The 25,679-nt window shown below is 37.7% G+C and overlaps 1 protein-coding gene across 2 annotated transcripts; it reads right to left on the bottom strand.

Moving 5' to 3' along the window:
- Positions 1-66: 66 nt before the first annotated feature.
- LOC107825716 (ubiquitin carboxyl-terminal hydrolase 27-like) lies at positions 67-8,010 on the bottom strand. 2 transcript variants are annotated; one of them, XM_075232125.1, is made up of 10 exons: positions 7,658-8,010; positions 7,241-7,364; positions 6,533-6,633; positions 6,223-6,453; positions 5,550-5,618; positions 5,326-5,454; positions 4,975-5,112; positions 4,646-4,708; positions 1,969-2,307; positions 67-575 (listed from the first exon to the last, which is right to left on the bottom strand). In XM_075232125.1, exons 1-10 carry the CDS (start codon positions 7,907-7,909, stop codon positions 306-308), a joined length of 1,716 nt encoding a protein of 571 aa, XP_075088226.1. In that variant the 5' UTR covers positions 7,910-8,010; the 3' UTR covers positions 67-305. The 2 variants fall into 2 exon arrangements, with proteins under 2 accessions (XP_075088226.1, XP_075088256.1); XM_075232155.1 differs by lacking the exon at positions 6,223-6,453.
- Between the last annotated feature and the right edge of the window lie 17,669 nt (positions 8,011-25,679).

The following is a 25,679-nucleotide window of genomic DNA, read 5'->3' on the forward strand; positions in this document are numbered from 1 at the left end:
TATAATTCCAGATAGTTAAGTGACCATTTAAGCAATGGACTCTTTTTTACTGGCATATAAAATCTCTAACAAAATAATATTAATATTAAAGGGGAAAATTTGCCATACATCTGAAATAATAAGCGATTAAAGAATACAATAGAGAGTACACTCAAATCTGACTAAATTCAATAGGTTCACCAGAGTCACCAAAACAATTCTCCGGGCAAGCATAAAATGGGCCATAACAATGACTCGCAGCTTCTGAGTTGCTAGCACAAATTATTAAAGCTTACTACAAACAGCTATATAACTCAGCAAAAGTTTTAACAATCAGAAATTTTTTCATAGAATAGTAAGGTTGCCTCAGCATCTAGAACATCTTTCTCAGAAACACTATGCATGTCGGTATCTGAGATGCAAAACCACTGATCAACAATAGATCCCAGTAGTCCTGCAGGATCGTCTTCGCTTATTTTTGCTGTTGCTCGTCTGTAAACGGTGTAATGCCCGCTACCAACTCTTCCAAAGTGCTGCACAACAGAGGCTAGTCGATACTTATGATGTTTGGAAAGTGTTATTGAGGAAGCTTCACCCTGCAACGCGAAAGATAAAGAGGAACAACTAAGCTAGATAAACATGAAACTAAGATTGCTGCGAGGTTTTTATGTACATATTTGTTAATCATGAAGCTGAAATCTTGATAGCAAATAGAAATGTATCAAAAGCTCATTTAAGGGTAGAGAATTAAATGCACAATGATTGACCTTGTAATAACTGTACAAACACAAAATGTTGAGTAAACTGTAGATGTTAAAAGGCTCCAACGTTAGTCTCCATCTGTTCCCATGAGGTTAGTACTATAAGCAGACATCATGGTATTCTGGTTGATCCTTACAGTGTGACTATGTTAGGTTCAACAAGGGTTAGGGAACTATGGGAATGGACAAGAGCAAATGAACACGGAACAGAGCAATAGAGCGTAACATGGAAAACAATGTGCCCCCTACTTCTAAATTAGTCACCATCTGTTCCCTAAGAAGTTAATACTGTAATCACAACAACAACAACAACCCAGTATAATCCCACAAGTAGGGTCTGGGGAGGGTAATATGTACGCAGACCTTACCCCTACCCCGAGGGGCAGGGAGGCTGTTTCCAGGAGACCCTCGGCTCAAGACAGCAACAAGAGACGATACATTAGTACTATCAATAGACTCATACTAAATAACATAAAATACATAACATAACATAAAATAACAAAATAACAGCAATATAAGAAATATAGGAAATACGGAAAAGATTAATACTGTAATTAGACATAGTAAAATTTTGTTTGTTCCTTAAAATGTGACTCTTAGGTCCAAACGAAGTAAAGAAATACCAGGGGTCGACAGGAATAAGTGATCAATTACAGTCTATTGGTTTCCTTTTAAATAGCTTTTTATGCCTAATTGTGAATCAAGAGATTCACAACCTTTTTGTCCTTGATGAGGATGTTCTCTACTCTAAACATCTTTTTGGCGATACGCCTCAATCTCTAGCAAGTTGGGGTTAGCTATTTGAATCCTCACTGTTCATGTCGCTCTATTAAAGTTTTCTTCATATATTTCTCCATTAGATCCTCAAATATCACAAGGTTTGAATGGAGCGACATAGATAGTGAGGATTCAAATAGCCAACCCCAACTTGCTAGGGATTGAGGCGTAGTTGTGTATTCCCCAGACTATCACAAGATTGGAGTATAAACGCATGCTTAATTAGCAACAAGCCTCCCATCTTGAGTTGAGATTTTCTGGACGGCAAGCATGAGATATACGAGTACTTTACTCAGGAAAAGTACTACTTGAAAGTTTCCCTCCAGCGCCAGAGATTCCACTACAAACTTAAAGCTAGACAGTGCAAATTCATTTCGAGAGTAGGTGGTCATGTAAATACCATGTTGCCCAATCACTGAGATTATCTACTTAAGGCAAGCAGCCAACCAACCTGATTGCCAGAATGTGGAGGCAGCTGATTTAAGCTCATCTCCTTGTAGCCTCCTGTATCGAGCAAAGTTGATATTGACTTTGGTGCATTAACACCACAACTATTTGAGACACACAAAGCAGCCGTATCTTCTACTTCTGTAGAAAACGTTCTTTCACTTTGGGTGATGCAATTTAACATCTCGTTATTATCTTGCAGATTTAAGTAATCAAACAAAGGGAAAGACTGTTGCTGATGCTTTATTTTTCCTATTTGCAGATTCCCTTCGCGATTCTTTGTCCCCACTCCATTCTTCACAAAGGGAGCCAAGTCCAAAATCAATGGAAACGAAATATGGCCCTGAACACAAAATTCAAACAGTGAAAGTTAAAACACAGCAAAATGCACCAAAGCATAGAATAAGATGTAAAATATCAAACAACTCCATATTAGGTTGTCCCTTAGGTTTAGAGATGAACATATGGGCGAAAATGGAAATTACATAGTAATTGAAGTCAAGGCAGGTCCAAGGCTACAGTCAACATTTAGTAGCCAAAAGCTGTAACTCTGACAAGCCTGAAGTTGGTCTTACGCAACTAGTAAGCTGATTTAGCACTCAAACAAAAGGAAAGGAATAGTCTTCTTTCTAGTGTGTCCTCTCTTTCTAGTGGAAAGGAAAGATGGACATAACTTGCGACAGCAAAAAGTAGAAAAGGGTGTCCTCTCTTTCTAGTGGAGGACCTATATTAATGAAAACTGTGCAATACGGTACAGAAAATGTATCTGTGATAACATCCCTTTTTTTGAATAGGCAACTATCGTAACACTTCTCACTAGAAACATCTCTGATCAAAGCAAATTCTTTAGAAGGTAACAGAGTCGTGCTCCTAAGAAAAAATGCAAATCTAAAAGAACACAGCTAAGGTTAGTTAACATGTACAGCTGTGAGCTCAACTTGAAACACAAGGGAAAAAGTGGAGAAGATAGCATCACTCGGTGAACCCAATGGGCAGGGCGAATATGGCCAGTCAGCAAAAATTGAAACTTAAAAGATTCTTGAACAGAGAAAGAGCAAGACCTTTAAACTAAAGGTGGTCTGTTTTCAAGGAGGATCACTGTTCTCACTGCCGGAAGGCGGAAAGAAGAAGGTGTTATGTGAGAAACATATTGCAAGAAATAGGAAAAGTTTCCGATGGCTTGAGAGACATGAGGTGCCAGAGCAAACCGTTATGGTGATTTGAGCAGCTAATAACAGGTGAATGCCGGCGTAGGGAAGCATGTGGATGAAATTAAATTACATGGATACTTGGTGAAAAGATGTTGTTTCATAATAAACATAATCCCCCTCAACTAGAAATGGCGTGATGACAATTACAGGACATGCCCCCCAATCTCAAGATCCATCACTGAACCAGATATTTAATAAGTTTGAGATTTTTACGAGCTGAAGACCTAGATGAAACAGCAATTTCTCATGAGACTAAGCCGACTTGAAAGAAAAGGCATCTCTAGGGACAAGAATCAGGAAATAGGAATTGTAAGAACAGCCCAAAAAAAATCAAGAACGGAACCAAAAGTGGCAGAGTTGAATCAAGACTAAGAGTTGATTGAAGTAAAAAGGGGAAAGTACATGATGCAAGCAAGCTGCGAATCAATCCAGGTATATGCCACATTCTAAAATTGGGTAAGCTTTCTCTTCTAGTCTTGGATAGAACATAGTAGGCCACAGCACATTCTTGTCTTCTTGCTAAAGCATTAGTTATTAAGGGAAAATAAGGAAGGGAACTGACAAAAGAGAATGACAGACGAATATTTATGGAGATATGATGCATAAACCAAAATTGAATATAAATTGATTTTGGAGAGGGATGTTCTAAGTAATGCATAGACTACTATACATATGAGGATTCCTATGATTCCAATTAGACAGTGGAAATGCAGAAAGCAGCTAGCTCAGATATGGAGTAGCAGAAACTTCAGGACTTGAAAAGTTCATAGGTATCTCAGGAGATCTGATGAGGACAGGCAGGGAATCAGTGATGCAATAACAACAACAATAAACCCAGTGTAATCCCCCAAGTGAGGTCTGGGGAGGGTAGTGTGTACGTAGACCTTACTCCCACCTTGGGAGGTAGAGAGGCTGTTTCCGATAGACTCTCGACTCAAAGAAACATAAAAAAGCAATAGCACCATAAACACCAGCAAGATAACAAGAAAACCGAATCGAAAGAGACAGCAAGCAGTGAGAGAAATCTAAAAAATAAGAAAGCACATACTAACACTAATACAACTAGTATGGACAGAAAAATGCACGACTACCTACTAACCCTCCACCCTAATACTCGATCTCCACACCCAGAAAATAGGTGGCTGCATAATTGAACCAAAAAGAGTGTCAAACAAAAAAGAGGGGAAGTAATCAACAAGAGCAAGAATTAAAAAGGTTGAAGTGCAATATCAACTATGATAGAAATATGTGAATGAAAAATCTAAAACAGTGGATAAAATTGTAGTTTGAGACCATCATCTATGGTCGAGTACACTATGCTGCCTACCAGAACCTTATCTGTGGATGTTCCTTATTTTTCCTTTTTTATTTGATAAAAGGTACAATTTTACCTCATTTGGGGTGTTCTTGTTCTAATAAAATTTATTTACTTATCAAAAGAATAAAACCCTTATGCAGAAATATCGGTACCTGAAGTTTGACCGGTTCTCCAAATACATTTATAGAAGCACGTTGTAAATGAAGACATAGAACCTGCAAGGTGGCACAACTGTAAGCAGATGCAAGAAGTCAACAAATGGCAATACAGACGAAACCATTAAATGACAAAGAGCTGAAGCACCAAGTTTTAAAATTAAAGCATATTTGGATATCGAGAAGCATGTTATTCCTTGCCCACCCCTTATTTTCCTCCCTTTTGATTTTGTTGACAGATATGTGGTCAATCCTTTCAACGAAGTAAATAACCTGTTTTTAGCACCTTCAATTCTTACTTGAAGAAAATGGACCAACAAGCATACCTTAGGACTCCGGCCAATACTGAGTTGCTTGAAAGTGCGTGAGAAGCTATTGGACCATGGTAATCTTGCAAGGCATGGTAGCTCTTTGCAATCACAGGAATCTTCCTCATTGCACAGCTTAAGCTTTTCAACAATAGCCTAAGAAGAAATTGCTTCTAGTTATCAGCTACTAGAAAAGGACCACAATTTGTTAAACAACAAAAACCTCAGAGGGAAATCAGTGACCAAATTCCAGCCAAATGGAGGAATATTATAGAAATGTTTCCTAGGCTCGTTTGAACCTATAGACTATAGCCACAAACTTCAAGGTTAAGATAGCATGCTAAACTAAGATCTCTTAACCAAGATTACCTCATTTTCATCCATGGCAGAGACAAACTTTATGGCAGCAATATGCCAACAGTGGCTGCACTTATAGTTTTCGAGTTGTTCTGCAACAAAGAACTGCTTCAGGCAATGCTCCATGGAACACCCAGGCATCTAACATTTTATTTGCAGAAGAAATCACCATTAATATGGAATCAAGTAAGGCACATAAATAATTAGATACAAGACAATAGAGTTTTTTAACGTACAATGGCCCCAACAATGCTTAACACTGGCACAAGATGCAAGCTATGGAACAACTGAAAATCCAAAGAGATCTGAAGAGAAACAACAAAATATGAATAAATCAATTCATGAATGAAGACCCAGAAGATAAAGCGCAAACCCAAACTAAACAGAGCATATTAATGAATACAAAATATCACTTATTTACAGCTTACTTTACAAAGTAAAAGGTCCAACCTTGAAACTCACGTGTAGTCTTTTTTTTTACCCCACTCCATCCCGTCAAGAGGATTAATAGTGTTCCCACTTACCGTCCAGCGTGACTTAAACCCTCCTATTTTACATTTTACGCCATCGCATTAAATCGTTTTGGATAATTGTGTCTCTAGTTTTACTGGCTTTGCTCTTTAACTTTCTTGGAGGATATGATTGTGCAAGTACTCTTATATTCTCATCACACACCTCTTCAATAGTTTTTAGCCCTTCCTCTGTGCATAATATATGGCAAAGTTCTGTCGTTTATGTCATTATCTTGTAAGTGGGGCTAATGCGACTACACACGTGACTAGGCTAGAGCAACTACAGAATCTTCCTTCCTTGTACATGTAGCAAACATGTTCTACGACGTGCCGAAAGATACAGCAGTGTGATAATAAAATTGTATGATTGTAAATGTTCTTTCAAGTACCATTCAACCTGAAACGAACAACTTTGGCAGGTTAAAAAGCTACCAAGAATCCCATTAAAAGGCCCAAGAAAACTTTGCTGCCATCTCTCCTGTTCGCTTTCTCCTTCCATCCTCTGCCTAACAATCCTACAATTAGGAAGTGTAGTTACATCCGCCAAAGAGCTGTTATCATGAACATAAGATTCTGACAATTCGGCTCTTAAAGAAGATAAAAGATGGGAGAGTGCTTCCTCTGCATCCTACACTTCAGAAATATGTCAGTTAATGCACTAGAACTAGTGACGAAGATTGTCCACATACTGTAACGAAAAGAAATACCTGCTGGCTAGTTAGATTGAAATTAGGAATGTAACTACTCATGGTATGCATCAATCTCCGTGGACTTAGAACAGCTCTTCCATGTCGTGCAATACATAATTCTGCAAAACATCACAACAATCTTCTCATTGAACAGTTAATATCACTTGTGATAGGGAGGATACCCTTCACGTTTATTTCTTGAAGCAAAAATTATCTCTGATTTAGGACTAACAAATGTAAAAGAGTGGACATCTTCACTCTCCTGTAGGTAAGAGGAGGTAAGGTATAATATCCCCCTCCTCCATGTGCCTAGTATGTTTTTTATATCAATACACAACATAGGGCCAATTCCTAAACCATGGCTATCTTAATAAAATGCTGGAATGATATAAACTATACAGTTTACATATTCCAATTTGTACCTTTTTGGTCTTTTATATAACCACAAGCGTTCATTCTGTTCTTGGTAGTGCCAACCACACCCTTCGACATATAACCATTCTGTGCATATTTGGCTGTGCTTCATCAATCCATAATTAATTAAGATGAAATTAACACAATCCATCACGCTTTATTGCTTAACCTCTACCTGGCTATAAGTTCTAACAGCACAAGCTTTTCTCCGTTTTCATTTGTATCCAAGTATGCACTCTAGTAGAACTCAAGTCAGCATTTATTCATACAAGTTCTACCAACCAATTCTACAATGTCACACTTCAAACTCACCTTCTATGAGCGAAGCCAAAGCAGCAATAACTGGCAGGTCTCCACTTCCTTCCATTGATGAACCCTCATATTCCTCCACAACGTGCTCAAGAAATTTGTTAAAGCTCTTACAGCTAGCTAAAGCCTGATCACAAAAACAAAAATCAAACTTATATCAAATATATTCATCAAAAACCTCATGCTTACAAAAACTAAGACTAACCAATCAGAAAAATCCAACTATAAATTTGCTAAAACTCAGACAGCAAGCTAAAAACTAAACATTTCTTCAAGTATATTCATAAAAACCCTCCTATTTACAATAATTAAAACAACCACATTAACACAACTCAAAAAAAGATGGATTTAGCATATTCATCAAAAACCTCTTATTTACAGTAATTGAGAACAAAATTCAAGAAAAAAGTTGATCTTTACCTGTAAAACAACATTCAGGAAGCAATTATTTCCAAGATTTTGCAATCCAGGTATTGTCCAATAATAACTCTTCGAACTATGTTTCTCGTTTCTGAGTTTGACATCTTTAATTGCAAATATGAAACCAGCAATACTTAGTAGAGTAGCAGCAACTGAGACTTGAACCCCATGAGCACTGACCCAATGGGATTTAAACCCACGTTTGAATTTGTCTACAAGTGAATAAGAATCTATATTTCCATGAATTTTCATTGTTAAGTATTGTCAGTTTCCGAAATTTTGCAGGAGATATTTGATCTCTATTTCAAGACGTTGTATAGGGAAGAGCACTGAGAATTTATAGAGCAGTTGAAGGTTAAGGGTGTGTTTGGTATAACGGAAAATGTGGAAAATGTGGAAAATGTATTTTTTTGAAAAATAAGTAGTAATCTTATTTATTTTCCGGTGTTTGGTACGCAAATTAAGAAAAATAACTTCTCAAGAGTATGCATAAATAATTTACATATGGAGGTACTGTCATATTATGGCGTTCAATAATAGACCTTTGGTTGTTGCAATTTATTTGATATAGTTTTATTTGATACGAAATTTAAGGGGAAAAGAAGAGTAAACTTGTGAATATTAAATATGTCATAATATTTATTTGTATAAAAAATTAAATTAAATAGTTGCTCACTCAACTGTCAAAAATATAAATAATTTATTATGTGTTATAAATCATGCAAATTGATCCATCCACTTGCAAAGATGGATGTCTCTCATAACAGGTTTTGGATTGGTTATGTATCCATAACAGGTTTTAGATTGATTACGTATTCATAACAAATTTTAGATTGGTTATTTATTCATAACAGGTTTTGGATTGGTTTTGTAACAACGAAGTGTTCCTATAAATAGGTTCACTGATAAACTTATTTTATACACTCTGAAAAGAAGAAATAAATCCTCTCTTCTAATGTTATCATTCTCTTCTATTATTAGTCCTAATTAATAACATAGCTCTTGCTATATTACTTTTATTTCATAACACATTATCAGCATGATGCTCTAACCCACTCAGATTATTTACTTTAATCAGGTTTTATCTTCTTCCTACCAGAGTTGGCCAAATTTTTTTCGGTCCATATATTGAAGCAAAGTTGGTCTAGCAATTAGTTTATGGAATCTGCCACTATGAACAGCTTATTTCGAAGCCCCTAGCGTAATTAGAGAAGGTATCCAATTCTTAATATTTGAATTGTTACAAGTAAATGAGATGATGTGAAATTTAGAAAACTTCAGGTATACTTCATATCTTATTCTTTATATTTGAGTTTGTTCTTTGTGTGATATTCAATATTGGACTTGTAAGAGTTCTCCATGTGAACATAAGTTACATTATATTTATGTTGCATTTTCTGGGAAAAACTAATAATAATACTTTGATGGAAATTTACTTTCCTAGCAACTAAATCATCAATCTTGATTCTAAGTGCTCAAAATTCATCTATTGTGTAATATTGGGTAAATTTCATAAATGGTCATATAACTATGACATTTTTTCACTAAAATCATATAACTTTGTTTTCTCATACAAAAATCATAAAACTTTCACTACTTTACTCAAAGAGTCATAATTAACCGGCAAAAATAATTCTCCGGTAATTTTTTGGTATTCTACCTTTTTTTATTTTTTAAATTCAATCTAATAAATAAAAATCATAAAATTTAGAAGTATATTTACTACTAGGTTTAGAAGTAGATTTCGTTATTCATAAAATTTAATTCGTAAATACTTAAGTAAGAAATTCACTGGTAATTTATATTTTTAGCTAGAAAATTTGATTCAATAAAAGTCTTTTTATCATATTTTTCGAACAAATAATATTTATTATTAGGTTTAAAAATAATAGTTATTTATTTGCAATAAGGATTCTCAAGTGGTTGTTTGTTTTGTTTCTTTTTCGTTACAATCCAACAAACCTTTTTAGGAGTTATTTAAATTAAAAAATTATATAAACATCTTTTGAATCCACAGAATACTTAGAAATAAAATAAGAGTCACCATGAAAGCAGACATTCATTAAAACAAAAATTAAAGTAAATGGCAGGTAAATACTTTGTACATATCACATTCGAGCCCTTATGCCAAATATTGATCTTCTTTTTATCTTTTAAATATAAATTTTATATTATAAAAAATTATAAATTTAATCAGTTTCATAACATTTAGGCTTTTGAAGTCACTTAACATCTTCCTTCATTGAGTTAAATAAATAAAATTAACAATGATAAATTTTAGAAATTTATACTTTTTACTTTTATGTACTTCTATTTATGAGTCTCATACAATTTTTAATGTAATAAATATAAGATTTATAAAGAAAAGTTACTTATTCGGACGAGGTAAACACGCAAAGCATGCTAAATAGCGTTCACCTTTTTTTACCCTTTATAAAAGGATTACATACTAGACAAGGTTATAATTTAATTATATTTCTAATTTAGTATATAAAATCAACTTAAATTTTGATTATTAAATTTTTATTTAATTATTTGAATTATATTAGAAGTCCTAATATACTCCGTGGCGAAACTAATATTCTCTCCTTTTATCCTTTTATTATGTTGAGCCGAGAGTCTTTCGGAAACAACCTCTCTACTCCTTTTATAATTAAATATCCAACTGTGAACCCAGTTATTATTGCATATAAATTTAAAATTACGGTAGGAACTCATAAGAATCAAATCTCGGATCCGCCTCTGAATAGAGTGTATGCCTTTGCTATAGGAGGTAAAATTTTCTATTTTAATTGAGTCATAATTTATTAGATTGAATTTAAAAAAAAAAATGGTAAAGTACAAAAAAATTACCGGAGAATTGTCTTTGCCGGTTAACTATGACTTTTTGAGTAAAGTAGTGAAAGTTTTATGACTTTTGTGTGAGACCACAAAGTTATATGACTTTAGTGAAAAAATGTCATAGTTACCATTTGTGAAATTTACCCCGTGTAATATTGGAGTAGTAGTATTTTAGTAGTGATCAAAGTTATATAGATATGAAAGCTTTTATTGTTATATTATTTAAGATGGTAGAAGAGACATGTTTTATTAAGGAATTTTTACCTCATATAGCAAAGGTTAATACCTTATTTATTTTAAATAAATACCATTTAAAAAAATTATATCCTATAGATACCTTTTACTGTTTATAGCAAAATATCTAATTTTGGTACCTCCTACCCCTAAGTCACTAAATATGCTATTCAGTTACACTATTTTTTTTCTATCTCTAATTTGATACATGTCATTCTCTCTTCCAAATAATACCGGATTCATTGACCCAAAAAGCACCTCTCCTCTGCGCAGAAAGCCAATATTTTGATCATTTGCTTCAGTTTCACCGCCTCCTTTCTTCAGTTAACGCAGTTATTAATCTTTTTCACCTCAATCCCAGAAAGAAAAACCATGTTAGGATCACAGGGTTTTTTTTTTGGACTTTACTCATTCCTCTTTGTCACTAGTATTATCGTTATATGTCATACCATACTTATCATAAACAATCAAAGCTATGGGCTTACAAAAGTTACGATGGTACTGCCAGATGTGTCAGAAGCAATGTACAGGATGCGTGGGAACAATGAGATTCAGTATTTTTGCTCGACGGCGGATTCGCCGGAAATTAGGCTTTGTTCTTGAACAAAGACGACGGATTTTGGGACTGAGCAACTTGATTTTCTGTTAATATATTTCAATGTATTTTCAACGTTTCAATGTATTTTCATGTATTTCATTGTATTCATTGTCTTTTTTTTTCATTGTAATTCAACGTGTCTCGTTGTATTCCATGTATTTTATTGTATTCACTGTCTTTTTTCTCATTATATTTCAATGTATCCCGTTGTATTCTATGTATTTCATTGTATTCACTGTCTCGCTATATGCCATGAATGTATTCATGTGTTTTTTTTAATTAATATAATTTATGTATTCAAATGTATTATATAATTTCTATGAAGATTGCTATATTTTTGGGGTATTTTTCTATTGAGAATCTTTTTTATAACTGAAAATAATAAATTTGTGTGTTATAATTGAGTTTGTTGAGTTATATTAGGACTCTATTATGTTAATTGATTCACTTTCCGTTTTAAAAACAGTGTAATCCCCTATTTCACGCCATGAATACAGTCGAATACAATAATTTGTCCAGCTGTAATCTCATGTTTCACTCCATGAATATAGTCGAATACACTAGAATATAACAACTGATTAGCTGGTCTTCCCTAATTCACACATATTTTTGCTACTGTATTCATGAATACAATAGCTTAAATACATCAAATACATCTTATAACAACAGAAAATGTATCTATAATCCGTAATATAGCAAATGGTATCTATAGATGGCTAATTACTACTAAAAATAGTGCTTTATGAAAATTTCTCTTTTATTAAAGACTTACTATAGACACTCATTTTATTCCGTTATAATCTTAAAATTAAGATATATCATCTCTTTGTTTTCCGGCAAAACTTAAATTTCATACTTATGATTAGCGTATTTGTCAAGTTCTTCATAGTTAAAAATATATTCTTTATCTTGATTATTTATGAAAAGAATGTGAATAAGTTTAAAAAAGGAAAAAACCTAGAGAGGCTAAAGAAGCTAGCCAACAAAGATCTATCAGGTGAATATTGAGAGAATGTTACTTATTCTAGGTGACACAAACTTGCTACTATTCTCATAGCAGCTAATTCATAGTTAGAGTATATTATTATCTCTGACCTTTAGAATATGAGATGTTGAATTCTTTATGGAATCATAAGCATAGTCAGATAAGCATAAGTGTAAAATTGTATGATTGAAAGACATCAAGGAAGACAGGTGCATATTATTGTTATTTTATATGAACCTAAATTTTTTTTTCCCAAAAGCAAGAGAAGATGCAGGTTTACATAAAGACCAACCTAGAGCAACACGCAGGATATAATACCACATTCGATAATTATAATAGTAATTATATTTTGATGCTTCAAATTTTCTCTTAATTTAAGTAGCAATATATTCTGAAAGAGGCTTCAGGATATTGGCTTCATATCCAAGTGTATCATAATGATAAGATGTCGGGTTCAAGTCCGAACACAATAAAGCCTAACATATTTTTATAATGGTAAGACATTGGGTTCAAGTCCCAATGCACCATGCTGATGATAATTCTGAAATAAACAATATAATTACTGTGGCTATATGAATTGGCGTGGCCGTGACAATGAACGAAATAATAATCATCATCATGGTAGTAATTATAAAAAGGAGAACAATAAGGGTTCTCGATATATCCTTCAAAAGGTGAAGGCAATGTTTACCATCAAATTGATATGGAAAAATAATAAAGCACGTCACAATGATTATACTCCATTCCTTGAAGAGAAGGTGATTTGTGATAAATATTTAGAATGCATACTCATTCTTGAAGGTGAATGTAGCAATATATGTAAAAGTACTGAATAAAGACGTGATATGCATGATTAGATACATACCTGTCACGACCCAATCCCCGAACCCGGTCGTAATGGCGCCTCTCGTGAAGACAAGGCCAGCCAGACCAAAACGGAACACCTCTTTTAAACAGTTAATCATCATAAACAGTAATAGCATATAATATAATACTCATAAATTGCGGAATTTTAACGTTAACAACAGCAGGAACCATCCCGACACAGCCCAAACCGGGGTGTCACAAGTCATGAGCTACTGTAAAATCTGCTATAGGTCTACAAATTACGGAATCCGATACAACAGTCTGAAGAAAACATAAATGATAGAGGATAAGGAAGACAAGGGGCTGCGGACGTCAACAGCTACATCGGAACTCCAAATCACCGCCTAGCCTGGATAGAATCAGCGCTCAGGTGCGGACTCTGCTATGCCTGAATCTGCACACACGGTGCAGGGAGTAATGTGAGTACTCCGACTCAGTGAGTAATAACTATAAATAATGGCTGAAAGTATGAAAACACGTAAAGGCACAAAGTAATTCCATATCAAGCAGTAAAAATCACTAAAGCAGTAAATTAGTGAAGAAATCAAATGATATTCCTTTTAAAACAAGTAAAACCGGTAATTTAACAGGTAAATAACAAGTAAAAATCCGCACCTCGGGCACAGTATCAATCGCTTAGCATAGTATCAGCCCCTCGGGCTCACTCTCAGTATAGTATCAGCCTCTCGAGCTCAGTATCAATCACTCAGAACAGTGTCAGCCCCTCGGGCTCACTCTCAGAATAGTATCAGCCCCTCGGGCTACCTCACAATCACTCATATCAGCCCCTCGGGCATAGCATCAATCACTCATAACAATGGTTACCCGCACTCACTATGGGTGTGCAGACTCCGGAGGGGCCCCTTACGGCCCAAGCGCTATATCAAGCCACCTCGTGGCATCATCACCCGGCACTCGGCCTCACATCACTCAAGCCACCTCGTGGAATATAAAGTATCTCAGGCCCTCGACCTCATATCACTCAGCATATCCTCACATATGGCCTTCGGCCTCACTCAGTCCAAAAATCATCACAAGCCCCTTGGACATTAGTAAAACAGTAGTTCTTAGCCCAAAACATGATGTAGAAATATCATTTAAGTTTCAAATCTGAGTAAAAGTGGCTGAGTTTGTAAAATAGTAGATATCAACAGGACTGAGTTCAAATAATAAGTCAAGTAGTGAGGAAACAGTGATAAAAATCCCCGAAGGGTTCAAATAGTTGGCACAAAGCCTAAATATGGCAATCATCCCAAATTATGATGATAACAAATGAATTTCAGTCAAATATTCGGTAAAATCATCAATCGGGATGGACCAAGTCACAATACTCAGTAGTGAAAGACCTCACGCTCATCATCCAGCGCGTATCTTGCCTCAATATAGCATTACGATGTGCAATCCGGGGTTTCAAACCCTCAGGACATCATTTACAACCATTACTCACCTCAAGCAGGCCAAAATCCTAGCTCGCTACTCCCTTGCCTCGCAAATCAACCTCCTCGAGTGTCGAATCTGATAAAAACCACAAGTAATACGTTACAATAGGTTAAGAGAATACAACCCAATCGAAAAGACTCAAAAAATATCAAAAATCACGAAGTTGGCAAAACCCGAGCCCCGGGCCCACTTTTCGAAAAATCAGAAAATTGACATCACCGGATTCCTTATCTCGCCATGAGTCTATACATATCAAATTTACCAAAATCCGAGCTCAAATGCTCCCTCAAACCCCCAAATTTCTATTTCAAAAGTCAAGCCCTAATCCTTCCCTTTTAATCAAATTTCCATGAATTTAGATGTTGAATCTACAATTAAATGACGTTTCTAGGCCATAGGACTCACCTCCAATCGATTCCCAATCAAAACCCTCTTTAATACTCGTCAAAATCTCCCAAGGTTACTCAACAATGGAGGAAATGAGATTTGGTTCGCGGGTGAAATGTTTATTAAAACCCTTCTGTCAGCCCAGATTTTACTCTATGTGATCGCATCCAAGCCTCTGCGATCGCATAGCTCAACTTTCCCAGGCCTCCAAAATGTCCTATGTGAACGCGACCCCTTAACTGTGATCGCACTGCTTCACCAATCAAATCTACGCGATCGCATACACTACTCCGCGATCGCATTGAGCAAAGTACCCTTCAGAACCTCATGTCCATTTAACACTACGCGATCGCATTACTCCTCATGTGATTGTAATGAACAACCTCTTCAACCTATGCGATCGCATACCCTATTCCGCGATCGCATTGAGCAATCAGAACGGCCTTCCCCAAACCTTCTATGCGATCGCAATTGCACTCCTGCGATCGCAGAGAACAAAAATGTTCTGGAACACTCGGCTGAAATCTGCAACTTCAAAAACCAAGATTGGTCCGATTGACCATCCGAAATCACCCCGAGGCCCCTGGGACCTCAACCAAAAGTGCCAACTCATCCTAAAACATCATTCAAACTTGTTCCAATCATCAAAACACCACAAACAACACCAAAACCATCAAATTACATCGGATTCAAGCCTAAATTTCTTAAAAACTTCCGAAATACGCATTTGATCAAAAACACGACCAAAACACCTCCGAATGATTCTAAATTTTTCACACACATCCAAAATCACCTAACTAAGCTACTACAACTCTCGTAATTCCATTCCGACCCCTGTAATCTCACCTACCAACCGGAATTCGCCAAAATACTAACTTTGCCAATTCATGCCTAATTCTTATCTATAACTCTAAAACCCATTCCGATCGCGCTCCTAAGTCACAAATCACCTCCCGAAGCTATCCAAACCATCGAAACTCACTTCCGAGCCTTCTAACACATAAGTCAACACCCGGTTGACTTTTCCAACTTAAGCCTTCTTAAAAGAGACTAAGTGTCTCATTTCTTACCAAATCCTCTCCGAACTCGAACTAATCAACTCGATCACATAAAACACGGATAACGAAGCGTAAAGAAGCTGAAATGGGGGAAACATAGCGGTAACTCATGAGACAACTGGTTGGGTCGTCATATCCTCCCCAACTAAAACAAACGTCCGTCCTCAAACGAGTCAAGAAACATACCTGAAGCCTCAAACATATGAGGATATCTTCTCCGTATCTCCCACTCGGTCTCCCAGGTAGCCTCCTCCACGGGCCGACCTCTCCACTGCACTTTCACTGAAGTTATATCCTTTGACCTCAACTTCCGAACCTGTCGACCCAAAATAGCTATTGGCTCCATATCAAAGGTCAAATCATCATCCAACTGAACCGTGCTGAAGTCCAAAACATGAGACGGATCCCCAATATACTTCCAGAGCATAGAAACATGAAATACTGGATGCACACTTGACAGGCTGGGTGGCAAAGCAAGCTCATAAGCCACCTTCCCAATCCTCTGAAGCACCTCAAAAGGCCCAATGAACCGAGGACTCAACTTGCCTTTCTTCCTAAATCTCATAACACCCTTCATGGGCGAAACCTTCAGCAAGACCTTTTCATCGACCATGCAGGACACATCTCGAACCTTCCGGTCTGCATAACTCTTCTGACGCGACTGCGCTGTACGAAGCCTCTCCTGAATCACCTTCACCTTCTCTAAGGCATCCTGAACCAAATCTGTCCCCAATAGTCTAGCCTCACCGGGCTCGAACCAACCAATCAGAGATCTACACTGCCTCCCATACAAAGCCTCATATGGAGCCATCTGAATACTTGACTGGTAGCTGTTGTTGTAAGCAAACTCTGTAAGTGGTAGAAACTTATCCCATGAACCTCCAAAGTCAATAACACAAGCACGCAACATGTCCTCCAATATTTGAATAGTACGCTCGGACTGTCCGTTCGTCTGAGGATGAAACGCTGTGCTCAACTCTACCTGAGTACCCAACTCTCTCTGCACGGCTCTCCAAAACTGCGAAGTAAACTGAGTACCTCTATCTGAGATAATGGAGACCGGAACACCATGCAACCGAACAATCTCCCGGATATAAATCCCTGCCAACCGCTCTGAAGAATAGGTAGTACACACAGGGATAAAGTGCGCAGACTTGGTCAGCCGATCCACAATCACCCAAATAGCATCGAACTTCTTCAAAGTCCGAGGAAGACCACTCACAAAATCCATGGTGACCCTCTCCCACTTCCACTCGGGAATAACCATCTGCTAAAGCAAGCCACCCGGTCTCTGATGCTCATATTTCACCTGCTGACAATTGAGACACCGAGCTACAAATCACACGATATCTTTCTTCATTCTTCTCCACCAATAGTGCTGCCTCAAATCCTGATACATCTTCGCGATACCCGGATGAATGGAATACCACGAGCTATGGACCTCTTCCAGAATCAACACTCTAAGCCCATCCACATTGGGCACACAAATCCGGCCCTGCATCCTCATCACACCATCATCACCGATGGTCACATCTCTGGCATCACCATGCTGAACTCTGTCCTTAAGGACAAGCAAATGCAGATCATCATACTGGAGCTCTTTGATGTGATCATATAAGGAAGACCGAGAAACCACACAAGCCAACACCCGACTGGGCTCCGAAATATCCAATCTCACAAACCAATTGGCCAAGGCCAGAACATCAACTGCAAGGGGTCTCTCCCTAACTGGAATATCTGTCAAACTCCCCATACTCACTGCCTTTCGGCTCAATGCATCGTCCACTATGTTGGCCTTTCCCGGATGGCACAAAATAGTGATATCATAATCCTTAAGCAACTCCAACCACCTCCGCTGCCTCAAATTAAGATATTTTTGCTTGAACAAATGCTGAAGACTGCGATGATCAGTGAACACCTCACAAGATACGTCATACAAGTAATGCCTCCAAATCTTCAATACATGAACTATGGCGGCCAACTCCAAATCATGAACGGGGTAGTTCTTCTCATAGGGCTTCAACTGACGAGAAGCATAAGCAATAACTCTACCCTCCTACATCAACACACAACCAATCCCAACTCTCGAAGCATCACAATACATAGTATATGAACCTGAAGCTTATGGAAAAACCAACACTGGAGTTGTGGTCAAGGCTGTCATGAGCTTCTGAAAGCTCTCCTCACACTCGTCCGACCATACAAATGGAGCACCCTTCCGAGTCAACTTGTCAAGGGCGATGGAATGGATGAAAATCCCTGAACAAACCGGCGATAATAGCCTGCCAACCCAAGAAAGCTACGAATCTCTGTGGCTGAGGACGGTCTGGGCCAACTCTGAACCACCTCTATCTTCTTTGGATCAACCTGTATACCCTCGCTGGACACCACATGCCCCAAGAAAGCCACTAAACTAAGCCAAAACTCACACTTGGAGAATTTTGCATAAAGCTTCTCCTCCCTCAATCTCTGCAACACAATACTCAAATGCTCCACCTGCTCCTCCTGACTACGCAAGTATACCAAAATATCATCAATGAATACTATAACGAACGAATCAAGATAAGACCGGAACACGATGTTCATCAAATGCATGAATGCTGATGGGGCATTGGTTAGCCTGAAGGACATAACAAGAAACTCATAATGACCATATCTGGTCCTGAAAGCAGTCTTAAGAATATCTGAATCCCTGATCTTCAACTGGTGATAACCCGAACAGAGATCAATCTTGGAGAATACCCTCGCTCCCTAAAGCTGATCAAATAAATCATCAATGCGAGGCAAAGGATACTTGTTCTTAATTGTTACTTTGTTTAATTGCCTATAATCAATGCACATTCTCATCGTGCCATCCTTCTTCTTCATAAATAAAACCGGTGCACCCCAAGGGGACACACTAGGCTGGATAAACCCCTTATCTAGGAGTTCCTGAAGCTGATCTTTCAATTCTTTCAACTCTGCTGGTGCCACACGAAATGGCGGAATAGAAATGGGCTGAGTACTCGGCACCAGGTCAATACCAAAATCAATGTCCCTGTCCGGTGGCATGCCCGACAGGTCTGCAGGAAACACATCGAGAAAATCCCTCACAACTGGGACAAAATCGATACTAGGAGTCTCAACTCCTACATCCCTTACAAATGCTAGATATGAAAGGCAACCCTTCCCCACCATACGCTGGGCCTTCAAGAAAGAGATCACTCTACTAGGAATATAATCAGTCACACCACGCCACTCAATCCGTGGTACACCCGGCATAGCCAAAGTGACTGTCTTAGCATGACAGTCTAGAATAGCACGACATGGAGATAGCCAATCCATGCCCAAAATGATATCAAAATCCACCATGCTCAATAGCAATAGATCCACTTGGGTCTCCAGACCCCCAATAGTCACCACACATTACCGGTACACACGGTCTACAATAACAGTATCGCCCACTAGGGCAGATACATGAACATGTAAAGCAAGAAACTCATGGGGCGTACCCAAATAATGAGCAAAGTATGATGACACATAAAAAGAGGTGGACCCGAGATCAAATAATACAAAGGCATCTTTATGGCAGATTGAAACAATACCTGTAATGATAGCATCCGAAGCAATGGTGTCGGGTCTGCCCGGGAGTGCATAGAAATGGGCATGACCGCCCCCTGATCGACCTCCCCCTCTAGGGCGACCCCTAGCTGCCTGACCTCCACCCCTAGCTGGTTGGGCGAGTGGTGAAGTAACTGGAGTAGAAGTCGAGGGCTGACCCCTCTGCTGGGACGAACTAGCAATATAATGAGGACACTGCCTCCACACATGTCCAAACTCTCCACACTCAAAACAACTCTCAGGTGCTGGAGAAGGGGACCGAAGGGAACCCCTCGTACTGGAGTGACCAACTGATGCACTAGGCATAGAAGAACCCTGAGCTGACGGGGCACGAGATGAACTCTAGGCTGGAAGGGCACTGAGTGATGACTGGCCCCGCTGAGATCCATGATGACCATAACCCGAAGATGCCCCGCGATACTCTGGGTGGGCTGACTGAGCATGCCTGAAAGAACGGCCCCTACCATGCTGAGACTGGCCCCTCGAAGAAGCACTACTATAACTGCCAGATCCTCGAGGCCTCTTGGCCTCCCTCTCCTCTCGATCCTGACGGCGAACAATCTCAATCTCACGAGCGATATCGACCACCACCTGTCGCACCTCCTTTTTACCGCGCCCGCGGGGGTGCGTAGGGAGTTTTCTCCAATTGAAGGACAGTCGAAACGGAATTTGTTTGTTTGTTTCAGAGTCGCCACTTGGGAATTTTAAGGCGTCCCAAGTCACCAATTTTAATCCCTGAATCGAGGAGAATATGACTCTGTTTATTATTCTGCGAACCAGAAATCCTGAGTAAGGAATTCTGTTAATCCGGAAGAAGGTGTTAGGCATTTCCGAATTCCGTGGTTCTAGCACGGTCGCTTAACTGTTTTTATTCTTGGCTTAATTATCTCAATTTTACATTTTTATTGCATGATTTTGTTACCGCTTTTGTTTAGATTGTTTCCAATTATATAAACGAATCACGCGTATCGAATCACGCGTACGTGTATTCGTTTTATATATTATATTTTTTTTTACGTGAGAAATCGTGTCACGCGTACATGTACACAATGATATTAATAATATATTTATTACAAAAATAATTATTTTGTTTTTCGAAATTGTGTTTAAAAATAAAATTAAGAACATTCGCCTTTCTTAAATAGTGAACCGCACATCTCGGGTTTTATAAAATTAATTTAATATCCCCCGACGAATCTCTTTTTAATAAAAATTTGCTCAAAATTGCGCGAACGCATAATCCGAATTGCTTTTAGAAATAAAATCAGGTTACGCGAACGCATCCCTAATCACGCAAAATATTCTTAATAGTAGTATAGATTTTCCATAAATTGTTGAATGTTAACCGCAAATTATATTTTTTGCGTAAGAATTATATTTCTCCAAGCCATTCAAATTTAAAAGGGTAAAAATAAACGTGGGATTAATAATACCATTTTTCCGTAAATACAATATATGCATACCCGAAAAATGAATTGCATATAAAACTAGGAAAGAGAATTAATTTGATAAACAAACTAATAGTTTTCGAAGAAATTATATCTCCTTCTCATCTACTTGTTTTTAGTCCAAAGTTATAATGGTTTGGTTAATGTTTGCAATGGAAGATAAGAGTCAAGTTGATAAGAAAAAAAAAATATTACAAACTGATTCAATAAAATTGCTTTATATACAACGTAGTTGTTCGTCGGAACCATTCATAATATTTTAACGTCGTAACAAGCTAATCAATTCGTCGGAACCATTCATAATATTTTAACGTCGTAACAAGCTAATCAATTCACCTTTCTTATGGTTATACATATACCCGTTATCTTACCATATATGAACATACAACTTATATCAATCTAAACCAAAATCAGATTTTTTACAAGATATACTAATAATGTAATTTCTTGATACTTCCATTCTACTTTACATTTAGCTAACAATATTACGGGATGTAATTAATGGCCCATTTTATGCCATGTTCCCTACCTTGATATTTCAATCATGACTTCACTTAATGAAAATTCCGAAATAGATGATATTATTACAACGCTTAAACGAACTTCAAGAGGTAACAATTATCTTATATTCATTACGCCAAACGTACTACTATATTAATCAACTGAAACAAAAACCAAATTTTAACTAATGAACTTGAACGAATGGAAAACAGAATTATAATTCCCGAACTTCATTAATTTGTCATGTTGAAGCTTTTCGTGACATGAATTTACAGATATGTACCTGATATTGGAAGCAAAAGAAAATGAAGATGAGAATCAGCAGCAGTAATAACAGTACAACAGCAACAACTGCCCAGCAACAGTAACAACCCAGTAACAGACCGGTGGAGTAGTAATCCCAAAAACAAAAGCTTTAAGCTTTAAATGAAACAACAACCATTAATACTAATTTCAAACAAAGAAAGAAAGCAGTAGATTTTTTAGTTTTATTTTTATTTTGAAAGCTTAAATATTTTTCGGAATTTTTCTCTCTTCTATTCTCTGTCCGTTTTTTCTCTCTATCTGTGTGTGTATTTTTTCTCTCGTATCTCTTTCTATTCCTATGTCTTGTGTTCAAGATTTCACATATATAACCCATCCCATAAACCTTTCAATTAATTAAAATCTATACTTTTTCTCTACCCAACCCATTATCTTTCCACTCATCCCCATTACATTAAATAAACATATCACACCACCCCATTATATTTTGTCCCCCATGCTTCATTTAAAATAATGCAAGATTCCCCCTTTAAATTAAATCTTATCCCCCCTTTATATTAAATAATCATATCACAACCCACCCCATTTCATTTTGTCCCTCATGCTTCAAATAAACAATTACAAAATGTACAATTCCTAAACTACCCCTTCCGACCTTACTGAAATTACCAAACTACCCCTGAACGTATTACAAATTTACCAAACTACCCATCAGCTATAACACATCAATTAATCAAACTTAACCAAAATATAGACAATATGATCAATTTCTAACAATGTTCAAACAACTATATGAACACGGATGAACATCATAACAACAATATCACATGAACATGATTTTAACAACATTTCAACAACAAATCACATGAACACAAATTGAACAACAAAGAACAACTAAAATTTGATTGAACAATATTTTAGCAACAAACAATCATATTTTCGGATTCAACAACAACAACAAACAAAGTATGAAGATTTCTAAATTCAATCATATTGAACTTAAAATCAACTCTAACAACATTACAACCAACAATTCCTATATTAAACTTTAAATAAGATTATGAGACAAATTCAAGAAATAATCATAGATGATAAACAAGAGATCAAATAATACAAAAATTTGGATTCAAGATCATCCAAACAAAGTATGAACACGAATGAATCTATTTTAACACAACAAACATGACGGATTAAAACGATTAAATCAATATATTTCCTTTAACACAACTAAATTCTTTTTAGACAAATAACAAGATCGACGAATAAACAATTATGAACTTAAGCTTGAACTTAACAATTTCTAACAATACATAAACTCATGAAACAAATTGAAGAAATAGTTAATTAAATTTCAATTTGAATCTAACAAACATCATACTAACAAATATTCACTTAAACAATAATACAAACATGAAATAAATATGAAAACAACTAATTAAACTTCTATTTTGAAATCTGAAAATTACTTTAACAAACAACATGAACATGAACAAAAAATTAATTCAAACGATAAACAAAACAAACATTTGTTGATTTTAGATTCGAAAATATCCAAACAAAATACGGACAAAATAAAACTCAAAAACTACTAACCGGATCGAAACGACGAACAACGACCAAACAAACAACGAACTTGACGATGAACTCACGACGTACAGGATCTTCACTTGACGAAAAACCCTCGACCTTTGCCGGACTTTAACCGGACTGCCTTGCATCGTCAACAGCAGTACAATGGTGAGCAACCAAACGACAGACTCATGGGGTCGTTGATGGCAGTACGCAGCAGCGAAGGAGACGACGTGAAGCAGCAGCATTCCGAAGCAGCGAGCAGCAGCAACTGTCGACGACATCCATGGCGGAATGGACTGCTCCCGATGGCAGCGTGCGAGCTTGGTCGTGACGAGCAGCGGCGATGGGAGCTTCGAACAACAACTGACTCGTCGAGGCTGTGTTCATTTGGTTGTTTGGTTGGGACAGAATCAACAGCGACATAGACGTCGAGCTCAACGAGCTTGAGCTCGACGAGCTTCATCAATGGCGGATAGGGCTGGGGTCGTTTGAACGCGAAGGAGGTTGTGTCGTTTGGTGGTTTTTGGACGGTGTTTGGGTGGTGTTCGACGAAGGGGGTGGCTGTTGGGTAGCCATGGCAGCTCACTATTTTGGAGATGGAGAAGAAGAAGCCAAGGGGAGAGGGGCGGATGGTTTTCCTTAGTTTTTAGGGTTTCTTCTTTTTATTTTTTCTTTGTTTTTGTTTTTGTTTTGTAAAAAATGAAAGACAAAGGGGGTTAGGGTCTTTTGGGTTATGGACTGGGTCGACCCAGTTCGAAATGGACTGGGTCGTAGGGAAGATTGGGCCATTTGTTGGGCTTGTGGCTTAAATTTGAAGAAGAGGCCCAATTCCGACTTTCTTTATATTTTCGCTCTCTCTCTTCTTTTATTTCTCTAAAACTAAATTATAAAAATACTTAAACTATTATTAAGAATTAAATTAAGTTATAAAAACACAAATTAACTCCCAATAACAATTAACGCACAATTAAGTAATAATTAAGCATAAAATTGTATATTTGGACATTAAATGCTAAAAATGCAAACGATGCCTATTTTTGTAAAACAAATTTAATTACTAACAATTTTAGAATTAAATCCTACATGCAAAATGTGACATATTTTTGTATTTTTTATTAATTTAGCAAATAAACATGCACAGACAAATGCAAATAATTATTCAAAATATCACAAAATTGCACACCAAAGAAAAATCATTTTATTTTTGAATTTTTTGGGAGTAATTCTCATATAGGGAAAAAATCACGTGCTTACACCACCTCAAACGTAGCACCCAACACCCTCTCTCGGGTCATAAGAATACGAAGGTGATAGTTAAGGCCATCAACAAATCTCCTGATCCTCTCACGATCTGTCGGAACCATCCAAATGGCATGACGAGCCAACTCAGAAAATCTCGACTCATACTGTGACACAGTCATATCCCCCTGTCGCAACCGCTCGAACTGTCTACGCAGTTCCTCTCTGCGGGACTGCGGCACATACTTCTCCAAGAAGAGAGTGGAGAACTGCTGCCAAGTAAGGGGTGCTGCTCCAACCGGCCTACACCTCTCATACGCCTCCCACCATGTGAAGGCAGCCCTAGTAAACTGAAAGGTGGTGAATGCCACACCACTAGTCTCAAGAATCTCTGTTGTACGGAGCATCTGCTGACACTTATCAAGAAAACCCTGGGCATCCTCGCCCTTGGCACCACTGAATGACGGAGGTTGGAGTCTACCAAACCTCTCAAGACGACGCTGCTCATCATCCGGCATAACTGCCACAACAAACTCCTGAGCTGGTGCAATCGGCTGAGCTGGAGGTACCCCCGGTGTCTGTAGTCCCTACACTACCTGCTCAGGTGTACGAGCAGCGGGGATCTGATTGCCTCCCCCGGCCTGTGAAGTAGCTGCTGATGTAGTGGATGAAACTGTCTTAGCCAGGCCTGTGCAAACTGATAAGATCTGTGCCAAGGCATCTTGAAGACTCGGAACTACGATGGGCACAGTTGGTGCCTGAACTGGTGCTGCTGGAGCATCCATAGCGGGAGCCTGATCCAGAGCCGGGGCAGCTGGTGGGTCAACAGGTGCTTCGCTCGCTGCTCTGCCTCTGCCACGTCAATGACCGTGTCTACGGCCTCTGGTGGCCTCAGTGGGTGGCACTGGTAGTCGTCCACCTCGTCCGGTAGCTCGCGTCCTCACCATCTGTGAGAGAATGGAATATCAGAAGTTTAGTACTCGGACCA

The sequence above is a fragment of the Nicotiana tabacum genome, chromosome 1 (assembly GCF_000715075.1).
Source record: "Nicotiana tabacum cultivar K326 chromosome 1, ASM71507v2, whole genome shotgun sequence".
NCBI classification, from domain to species: domain Eukaryota; kingdom Viridiplantae; phylum Streptophyta; class Magnoliopsida; order Solanales; family Solanaceae; genus Nicotiana; species Nicotiana tabacum.

Coding starts and splice junctions, on each gene's coding strand:
- LOC107825716 (XM_075232125.1), bottom strand. CDS start 7,909: ATGAAAATTCATGGAAATATAGATTCTTATTCACTTGTAGACAAATTC. Junction 6,634..7,240: donor TTTGGCTTCGCTCATAGAAG/GTGAGTTTGAAG, acceptor GATGTTTTGCAG/AATTATGTATTGCACGACAT. Junction 4,709..4,974: donor GTATTGGCCGGAGTCCTAAG/GTATGCTTGTTG, acceptor GCCACCTTGCAG/GTTCTATGTCTTCATTTACA.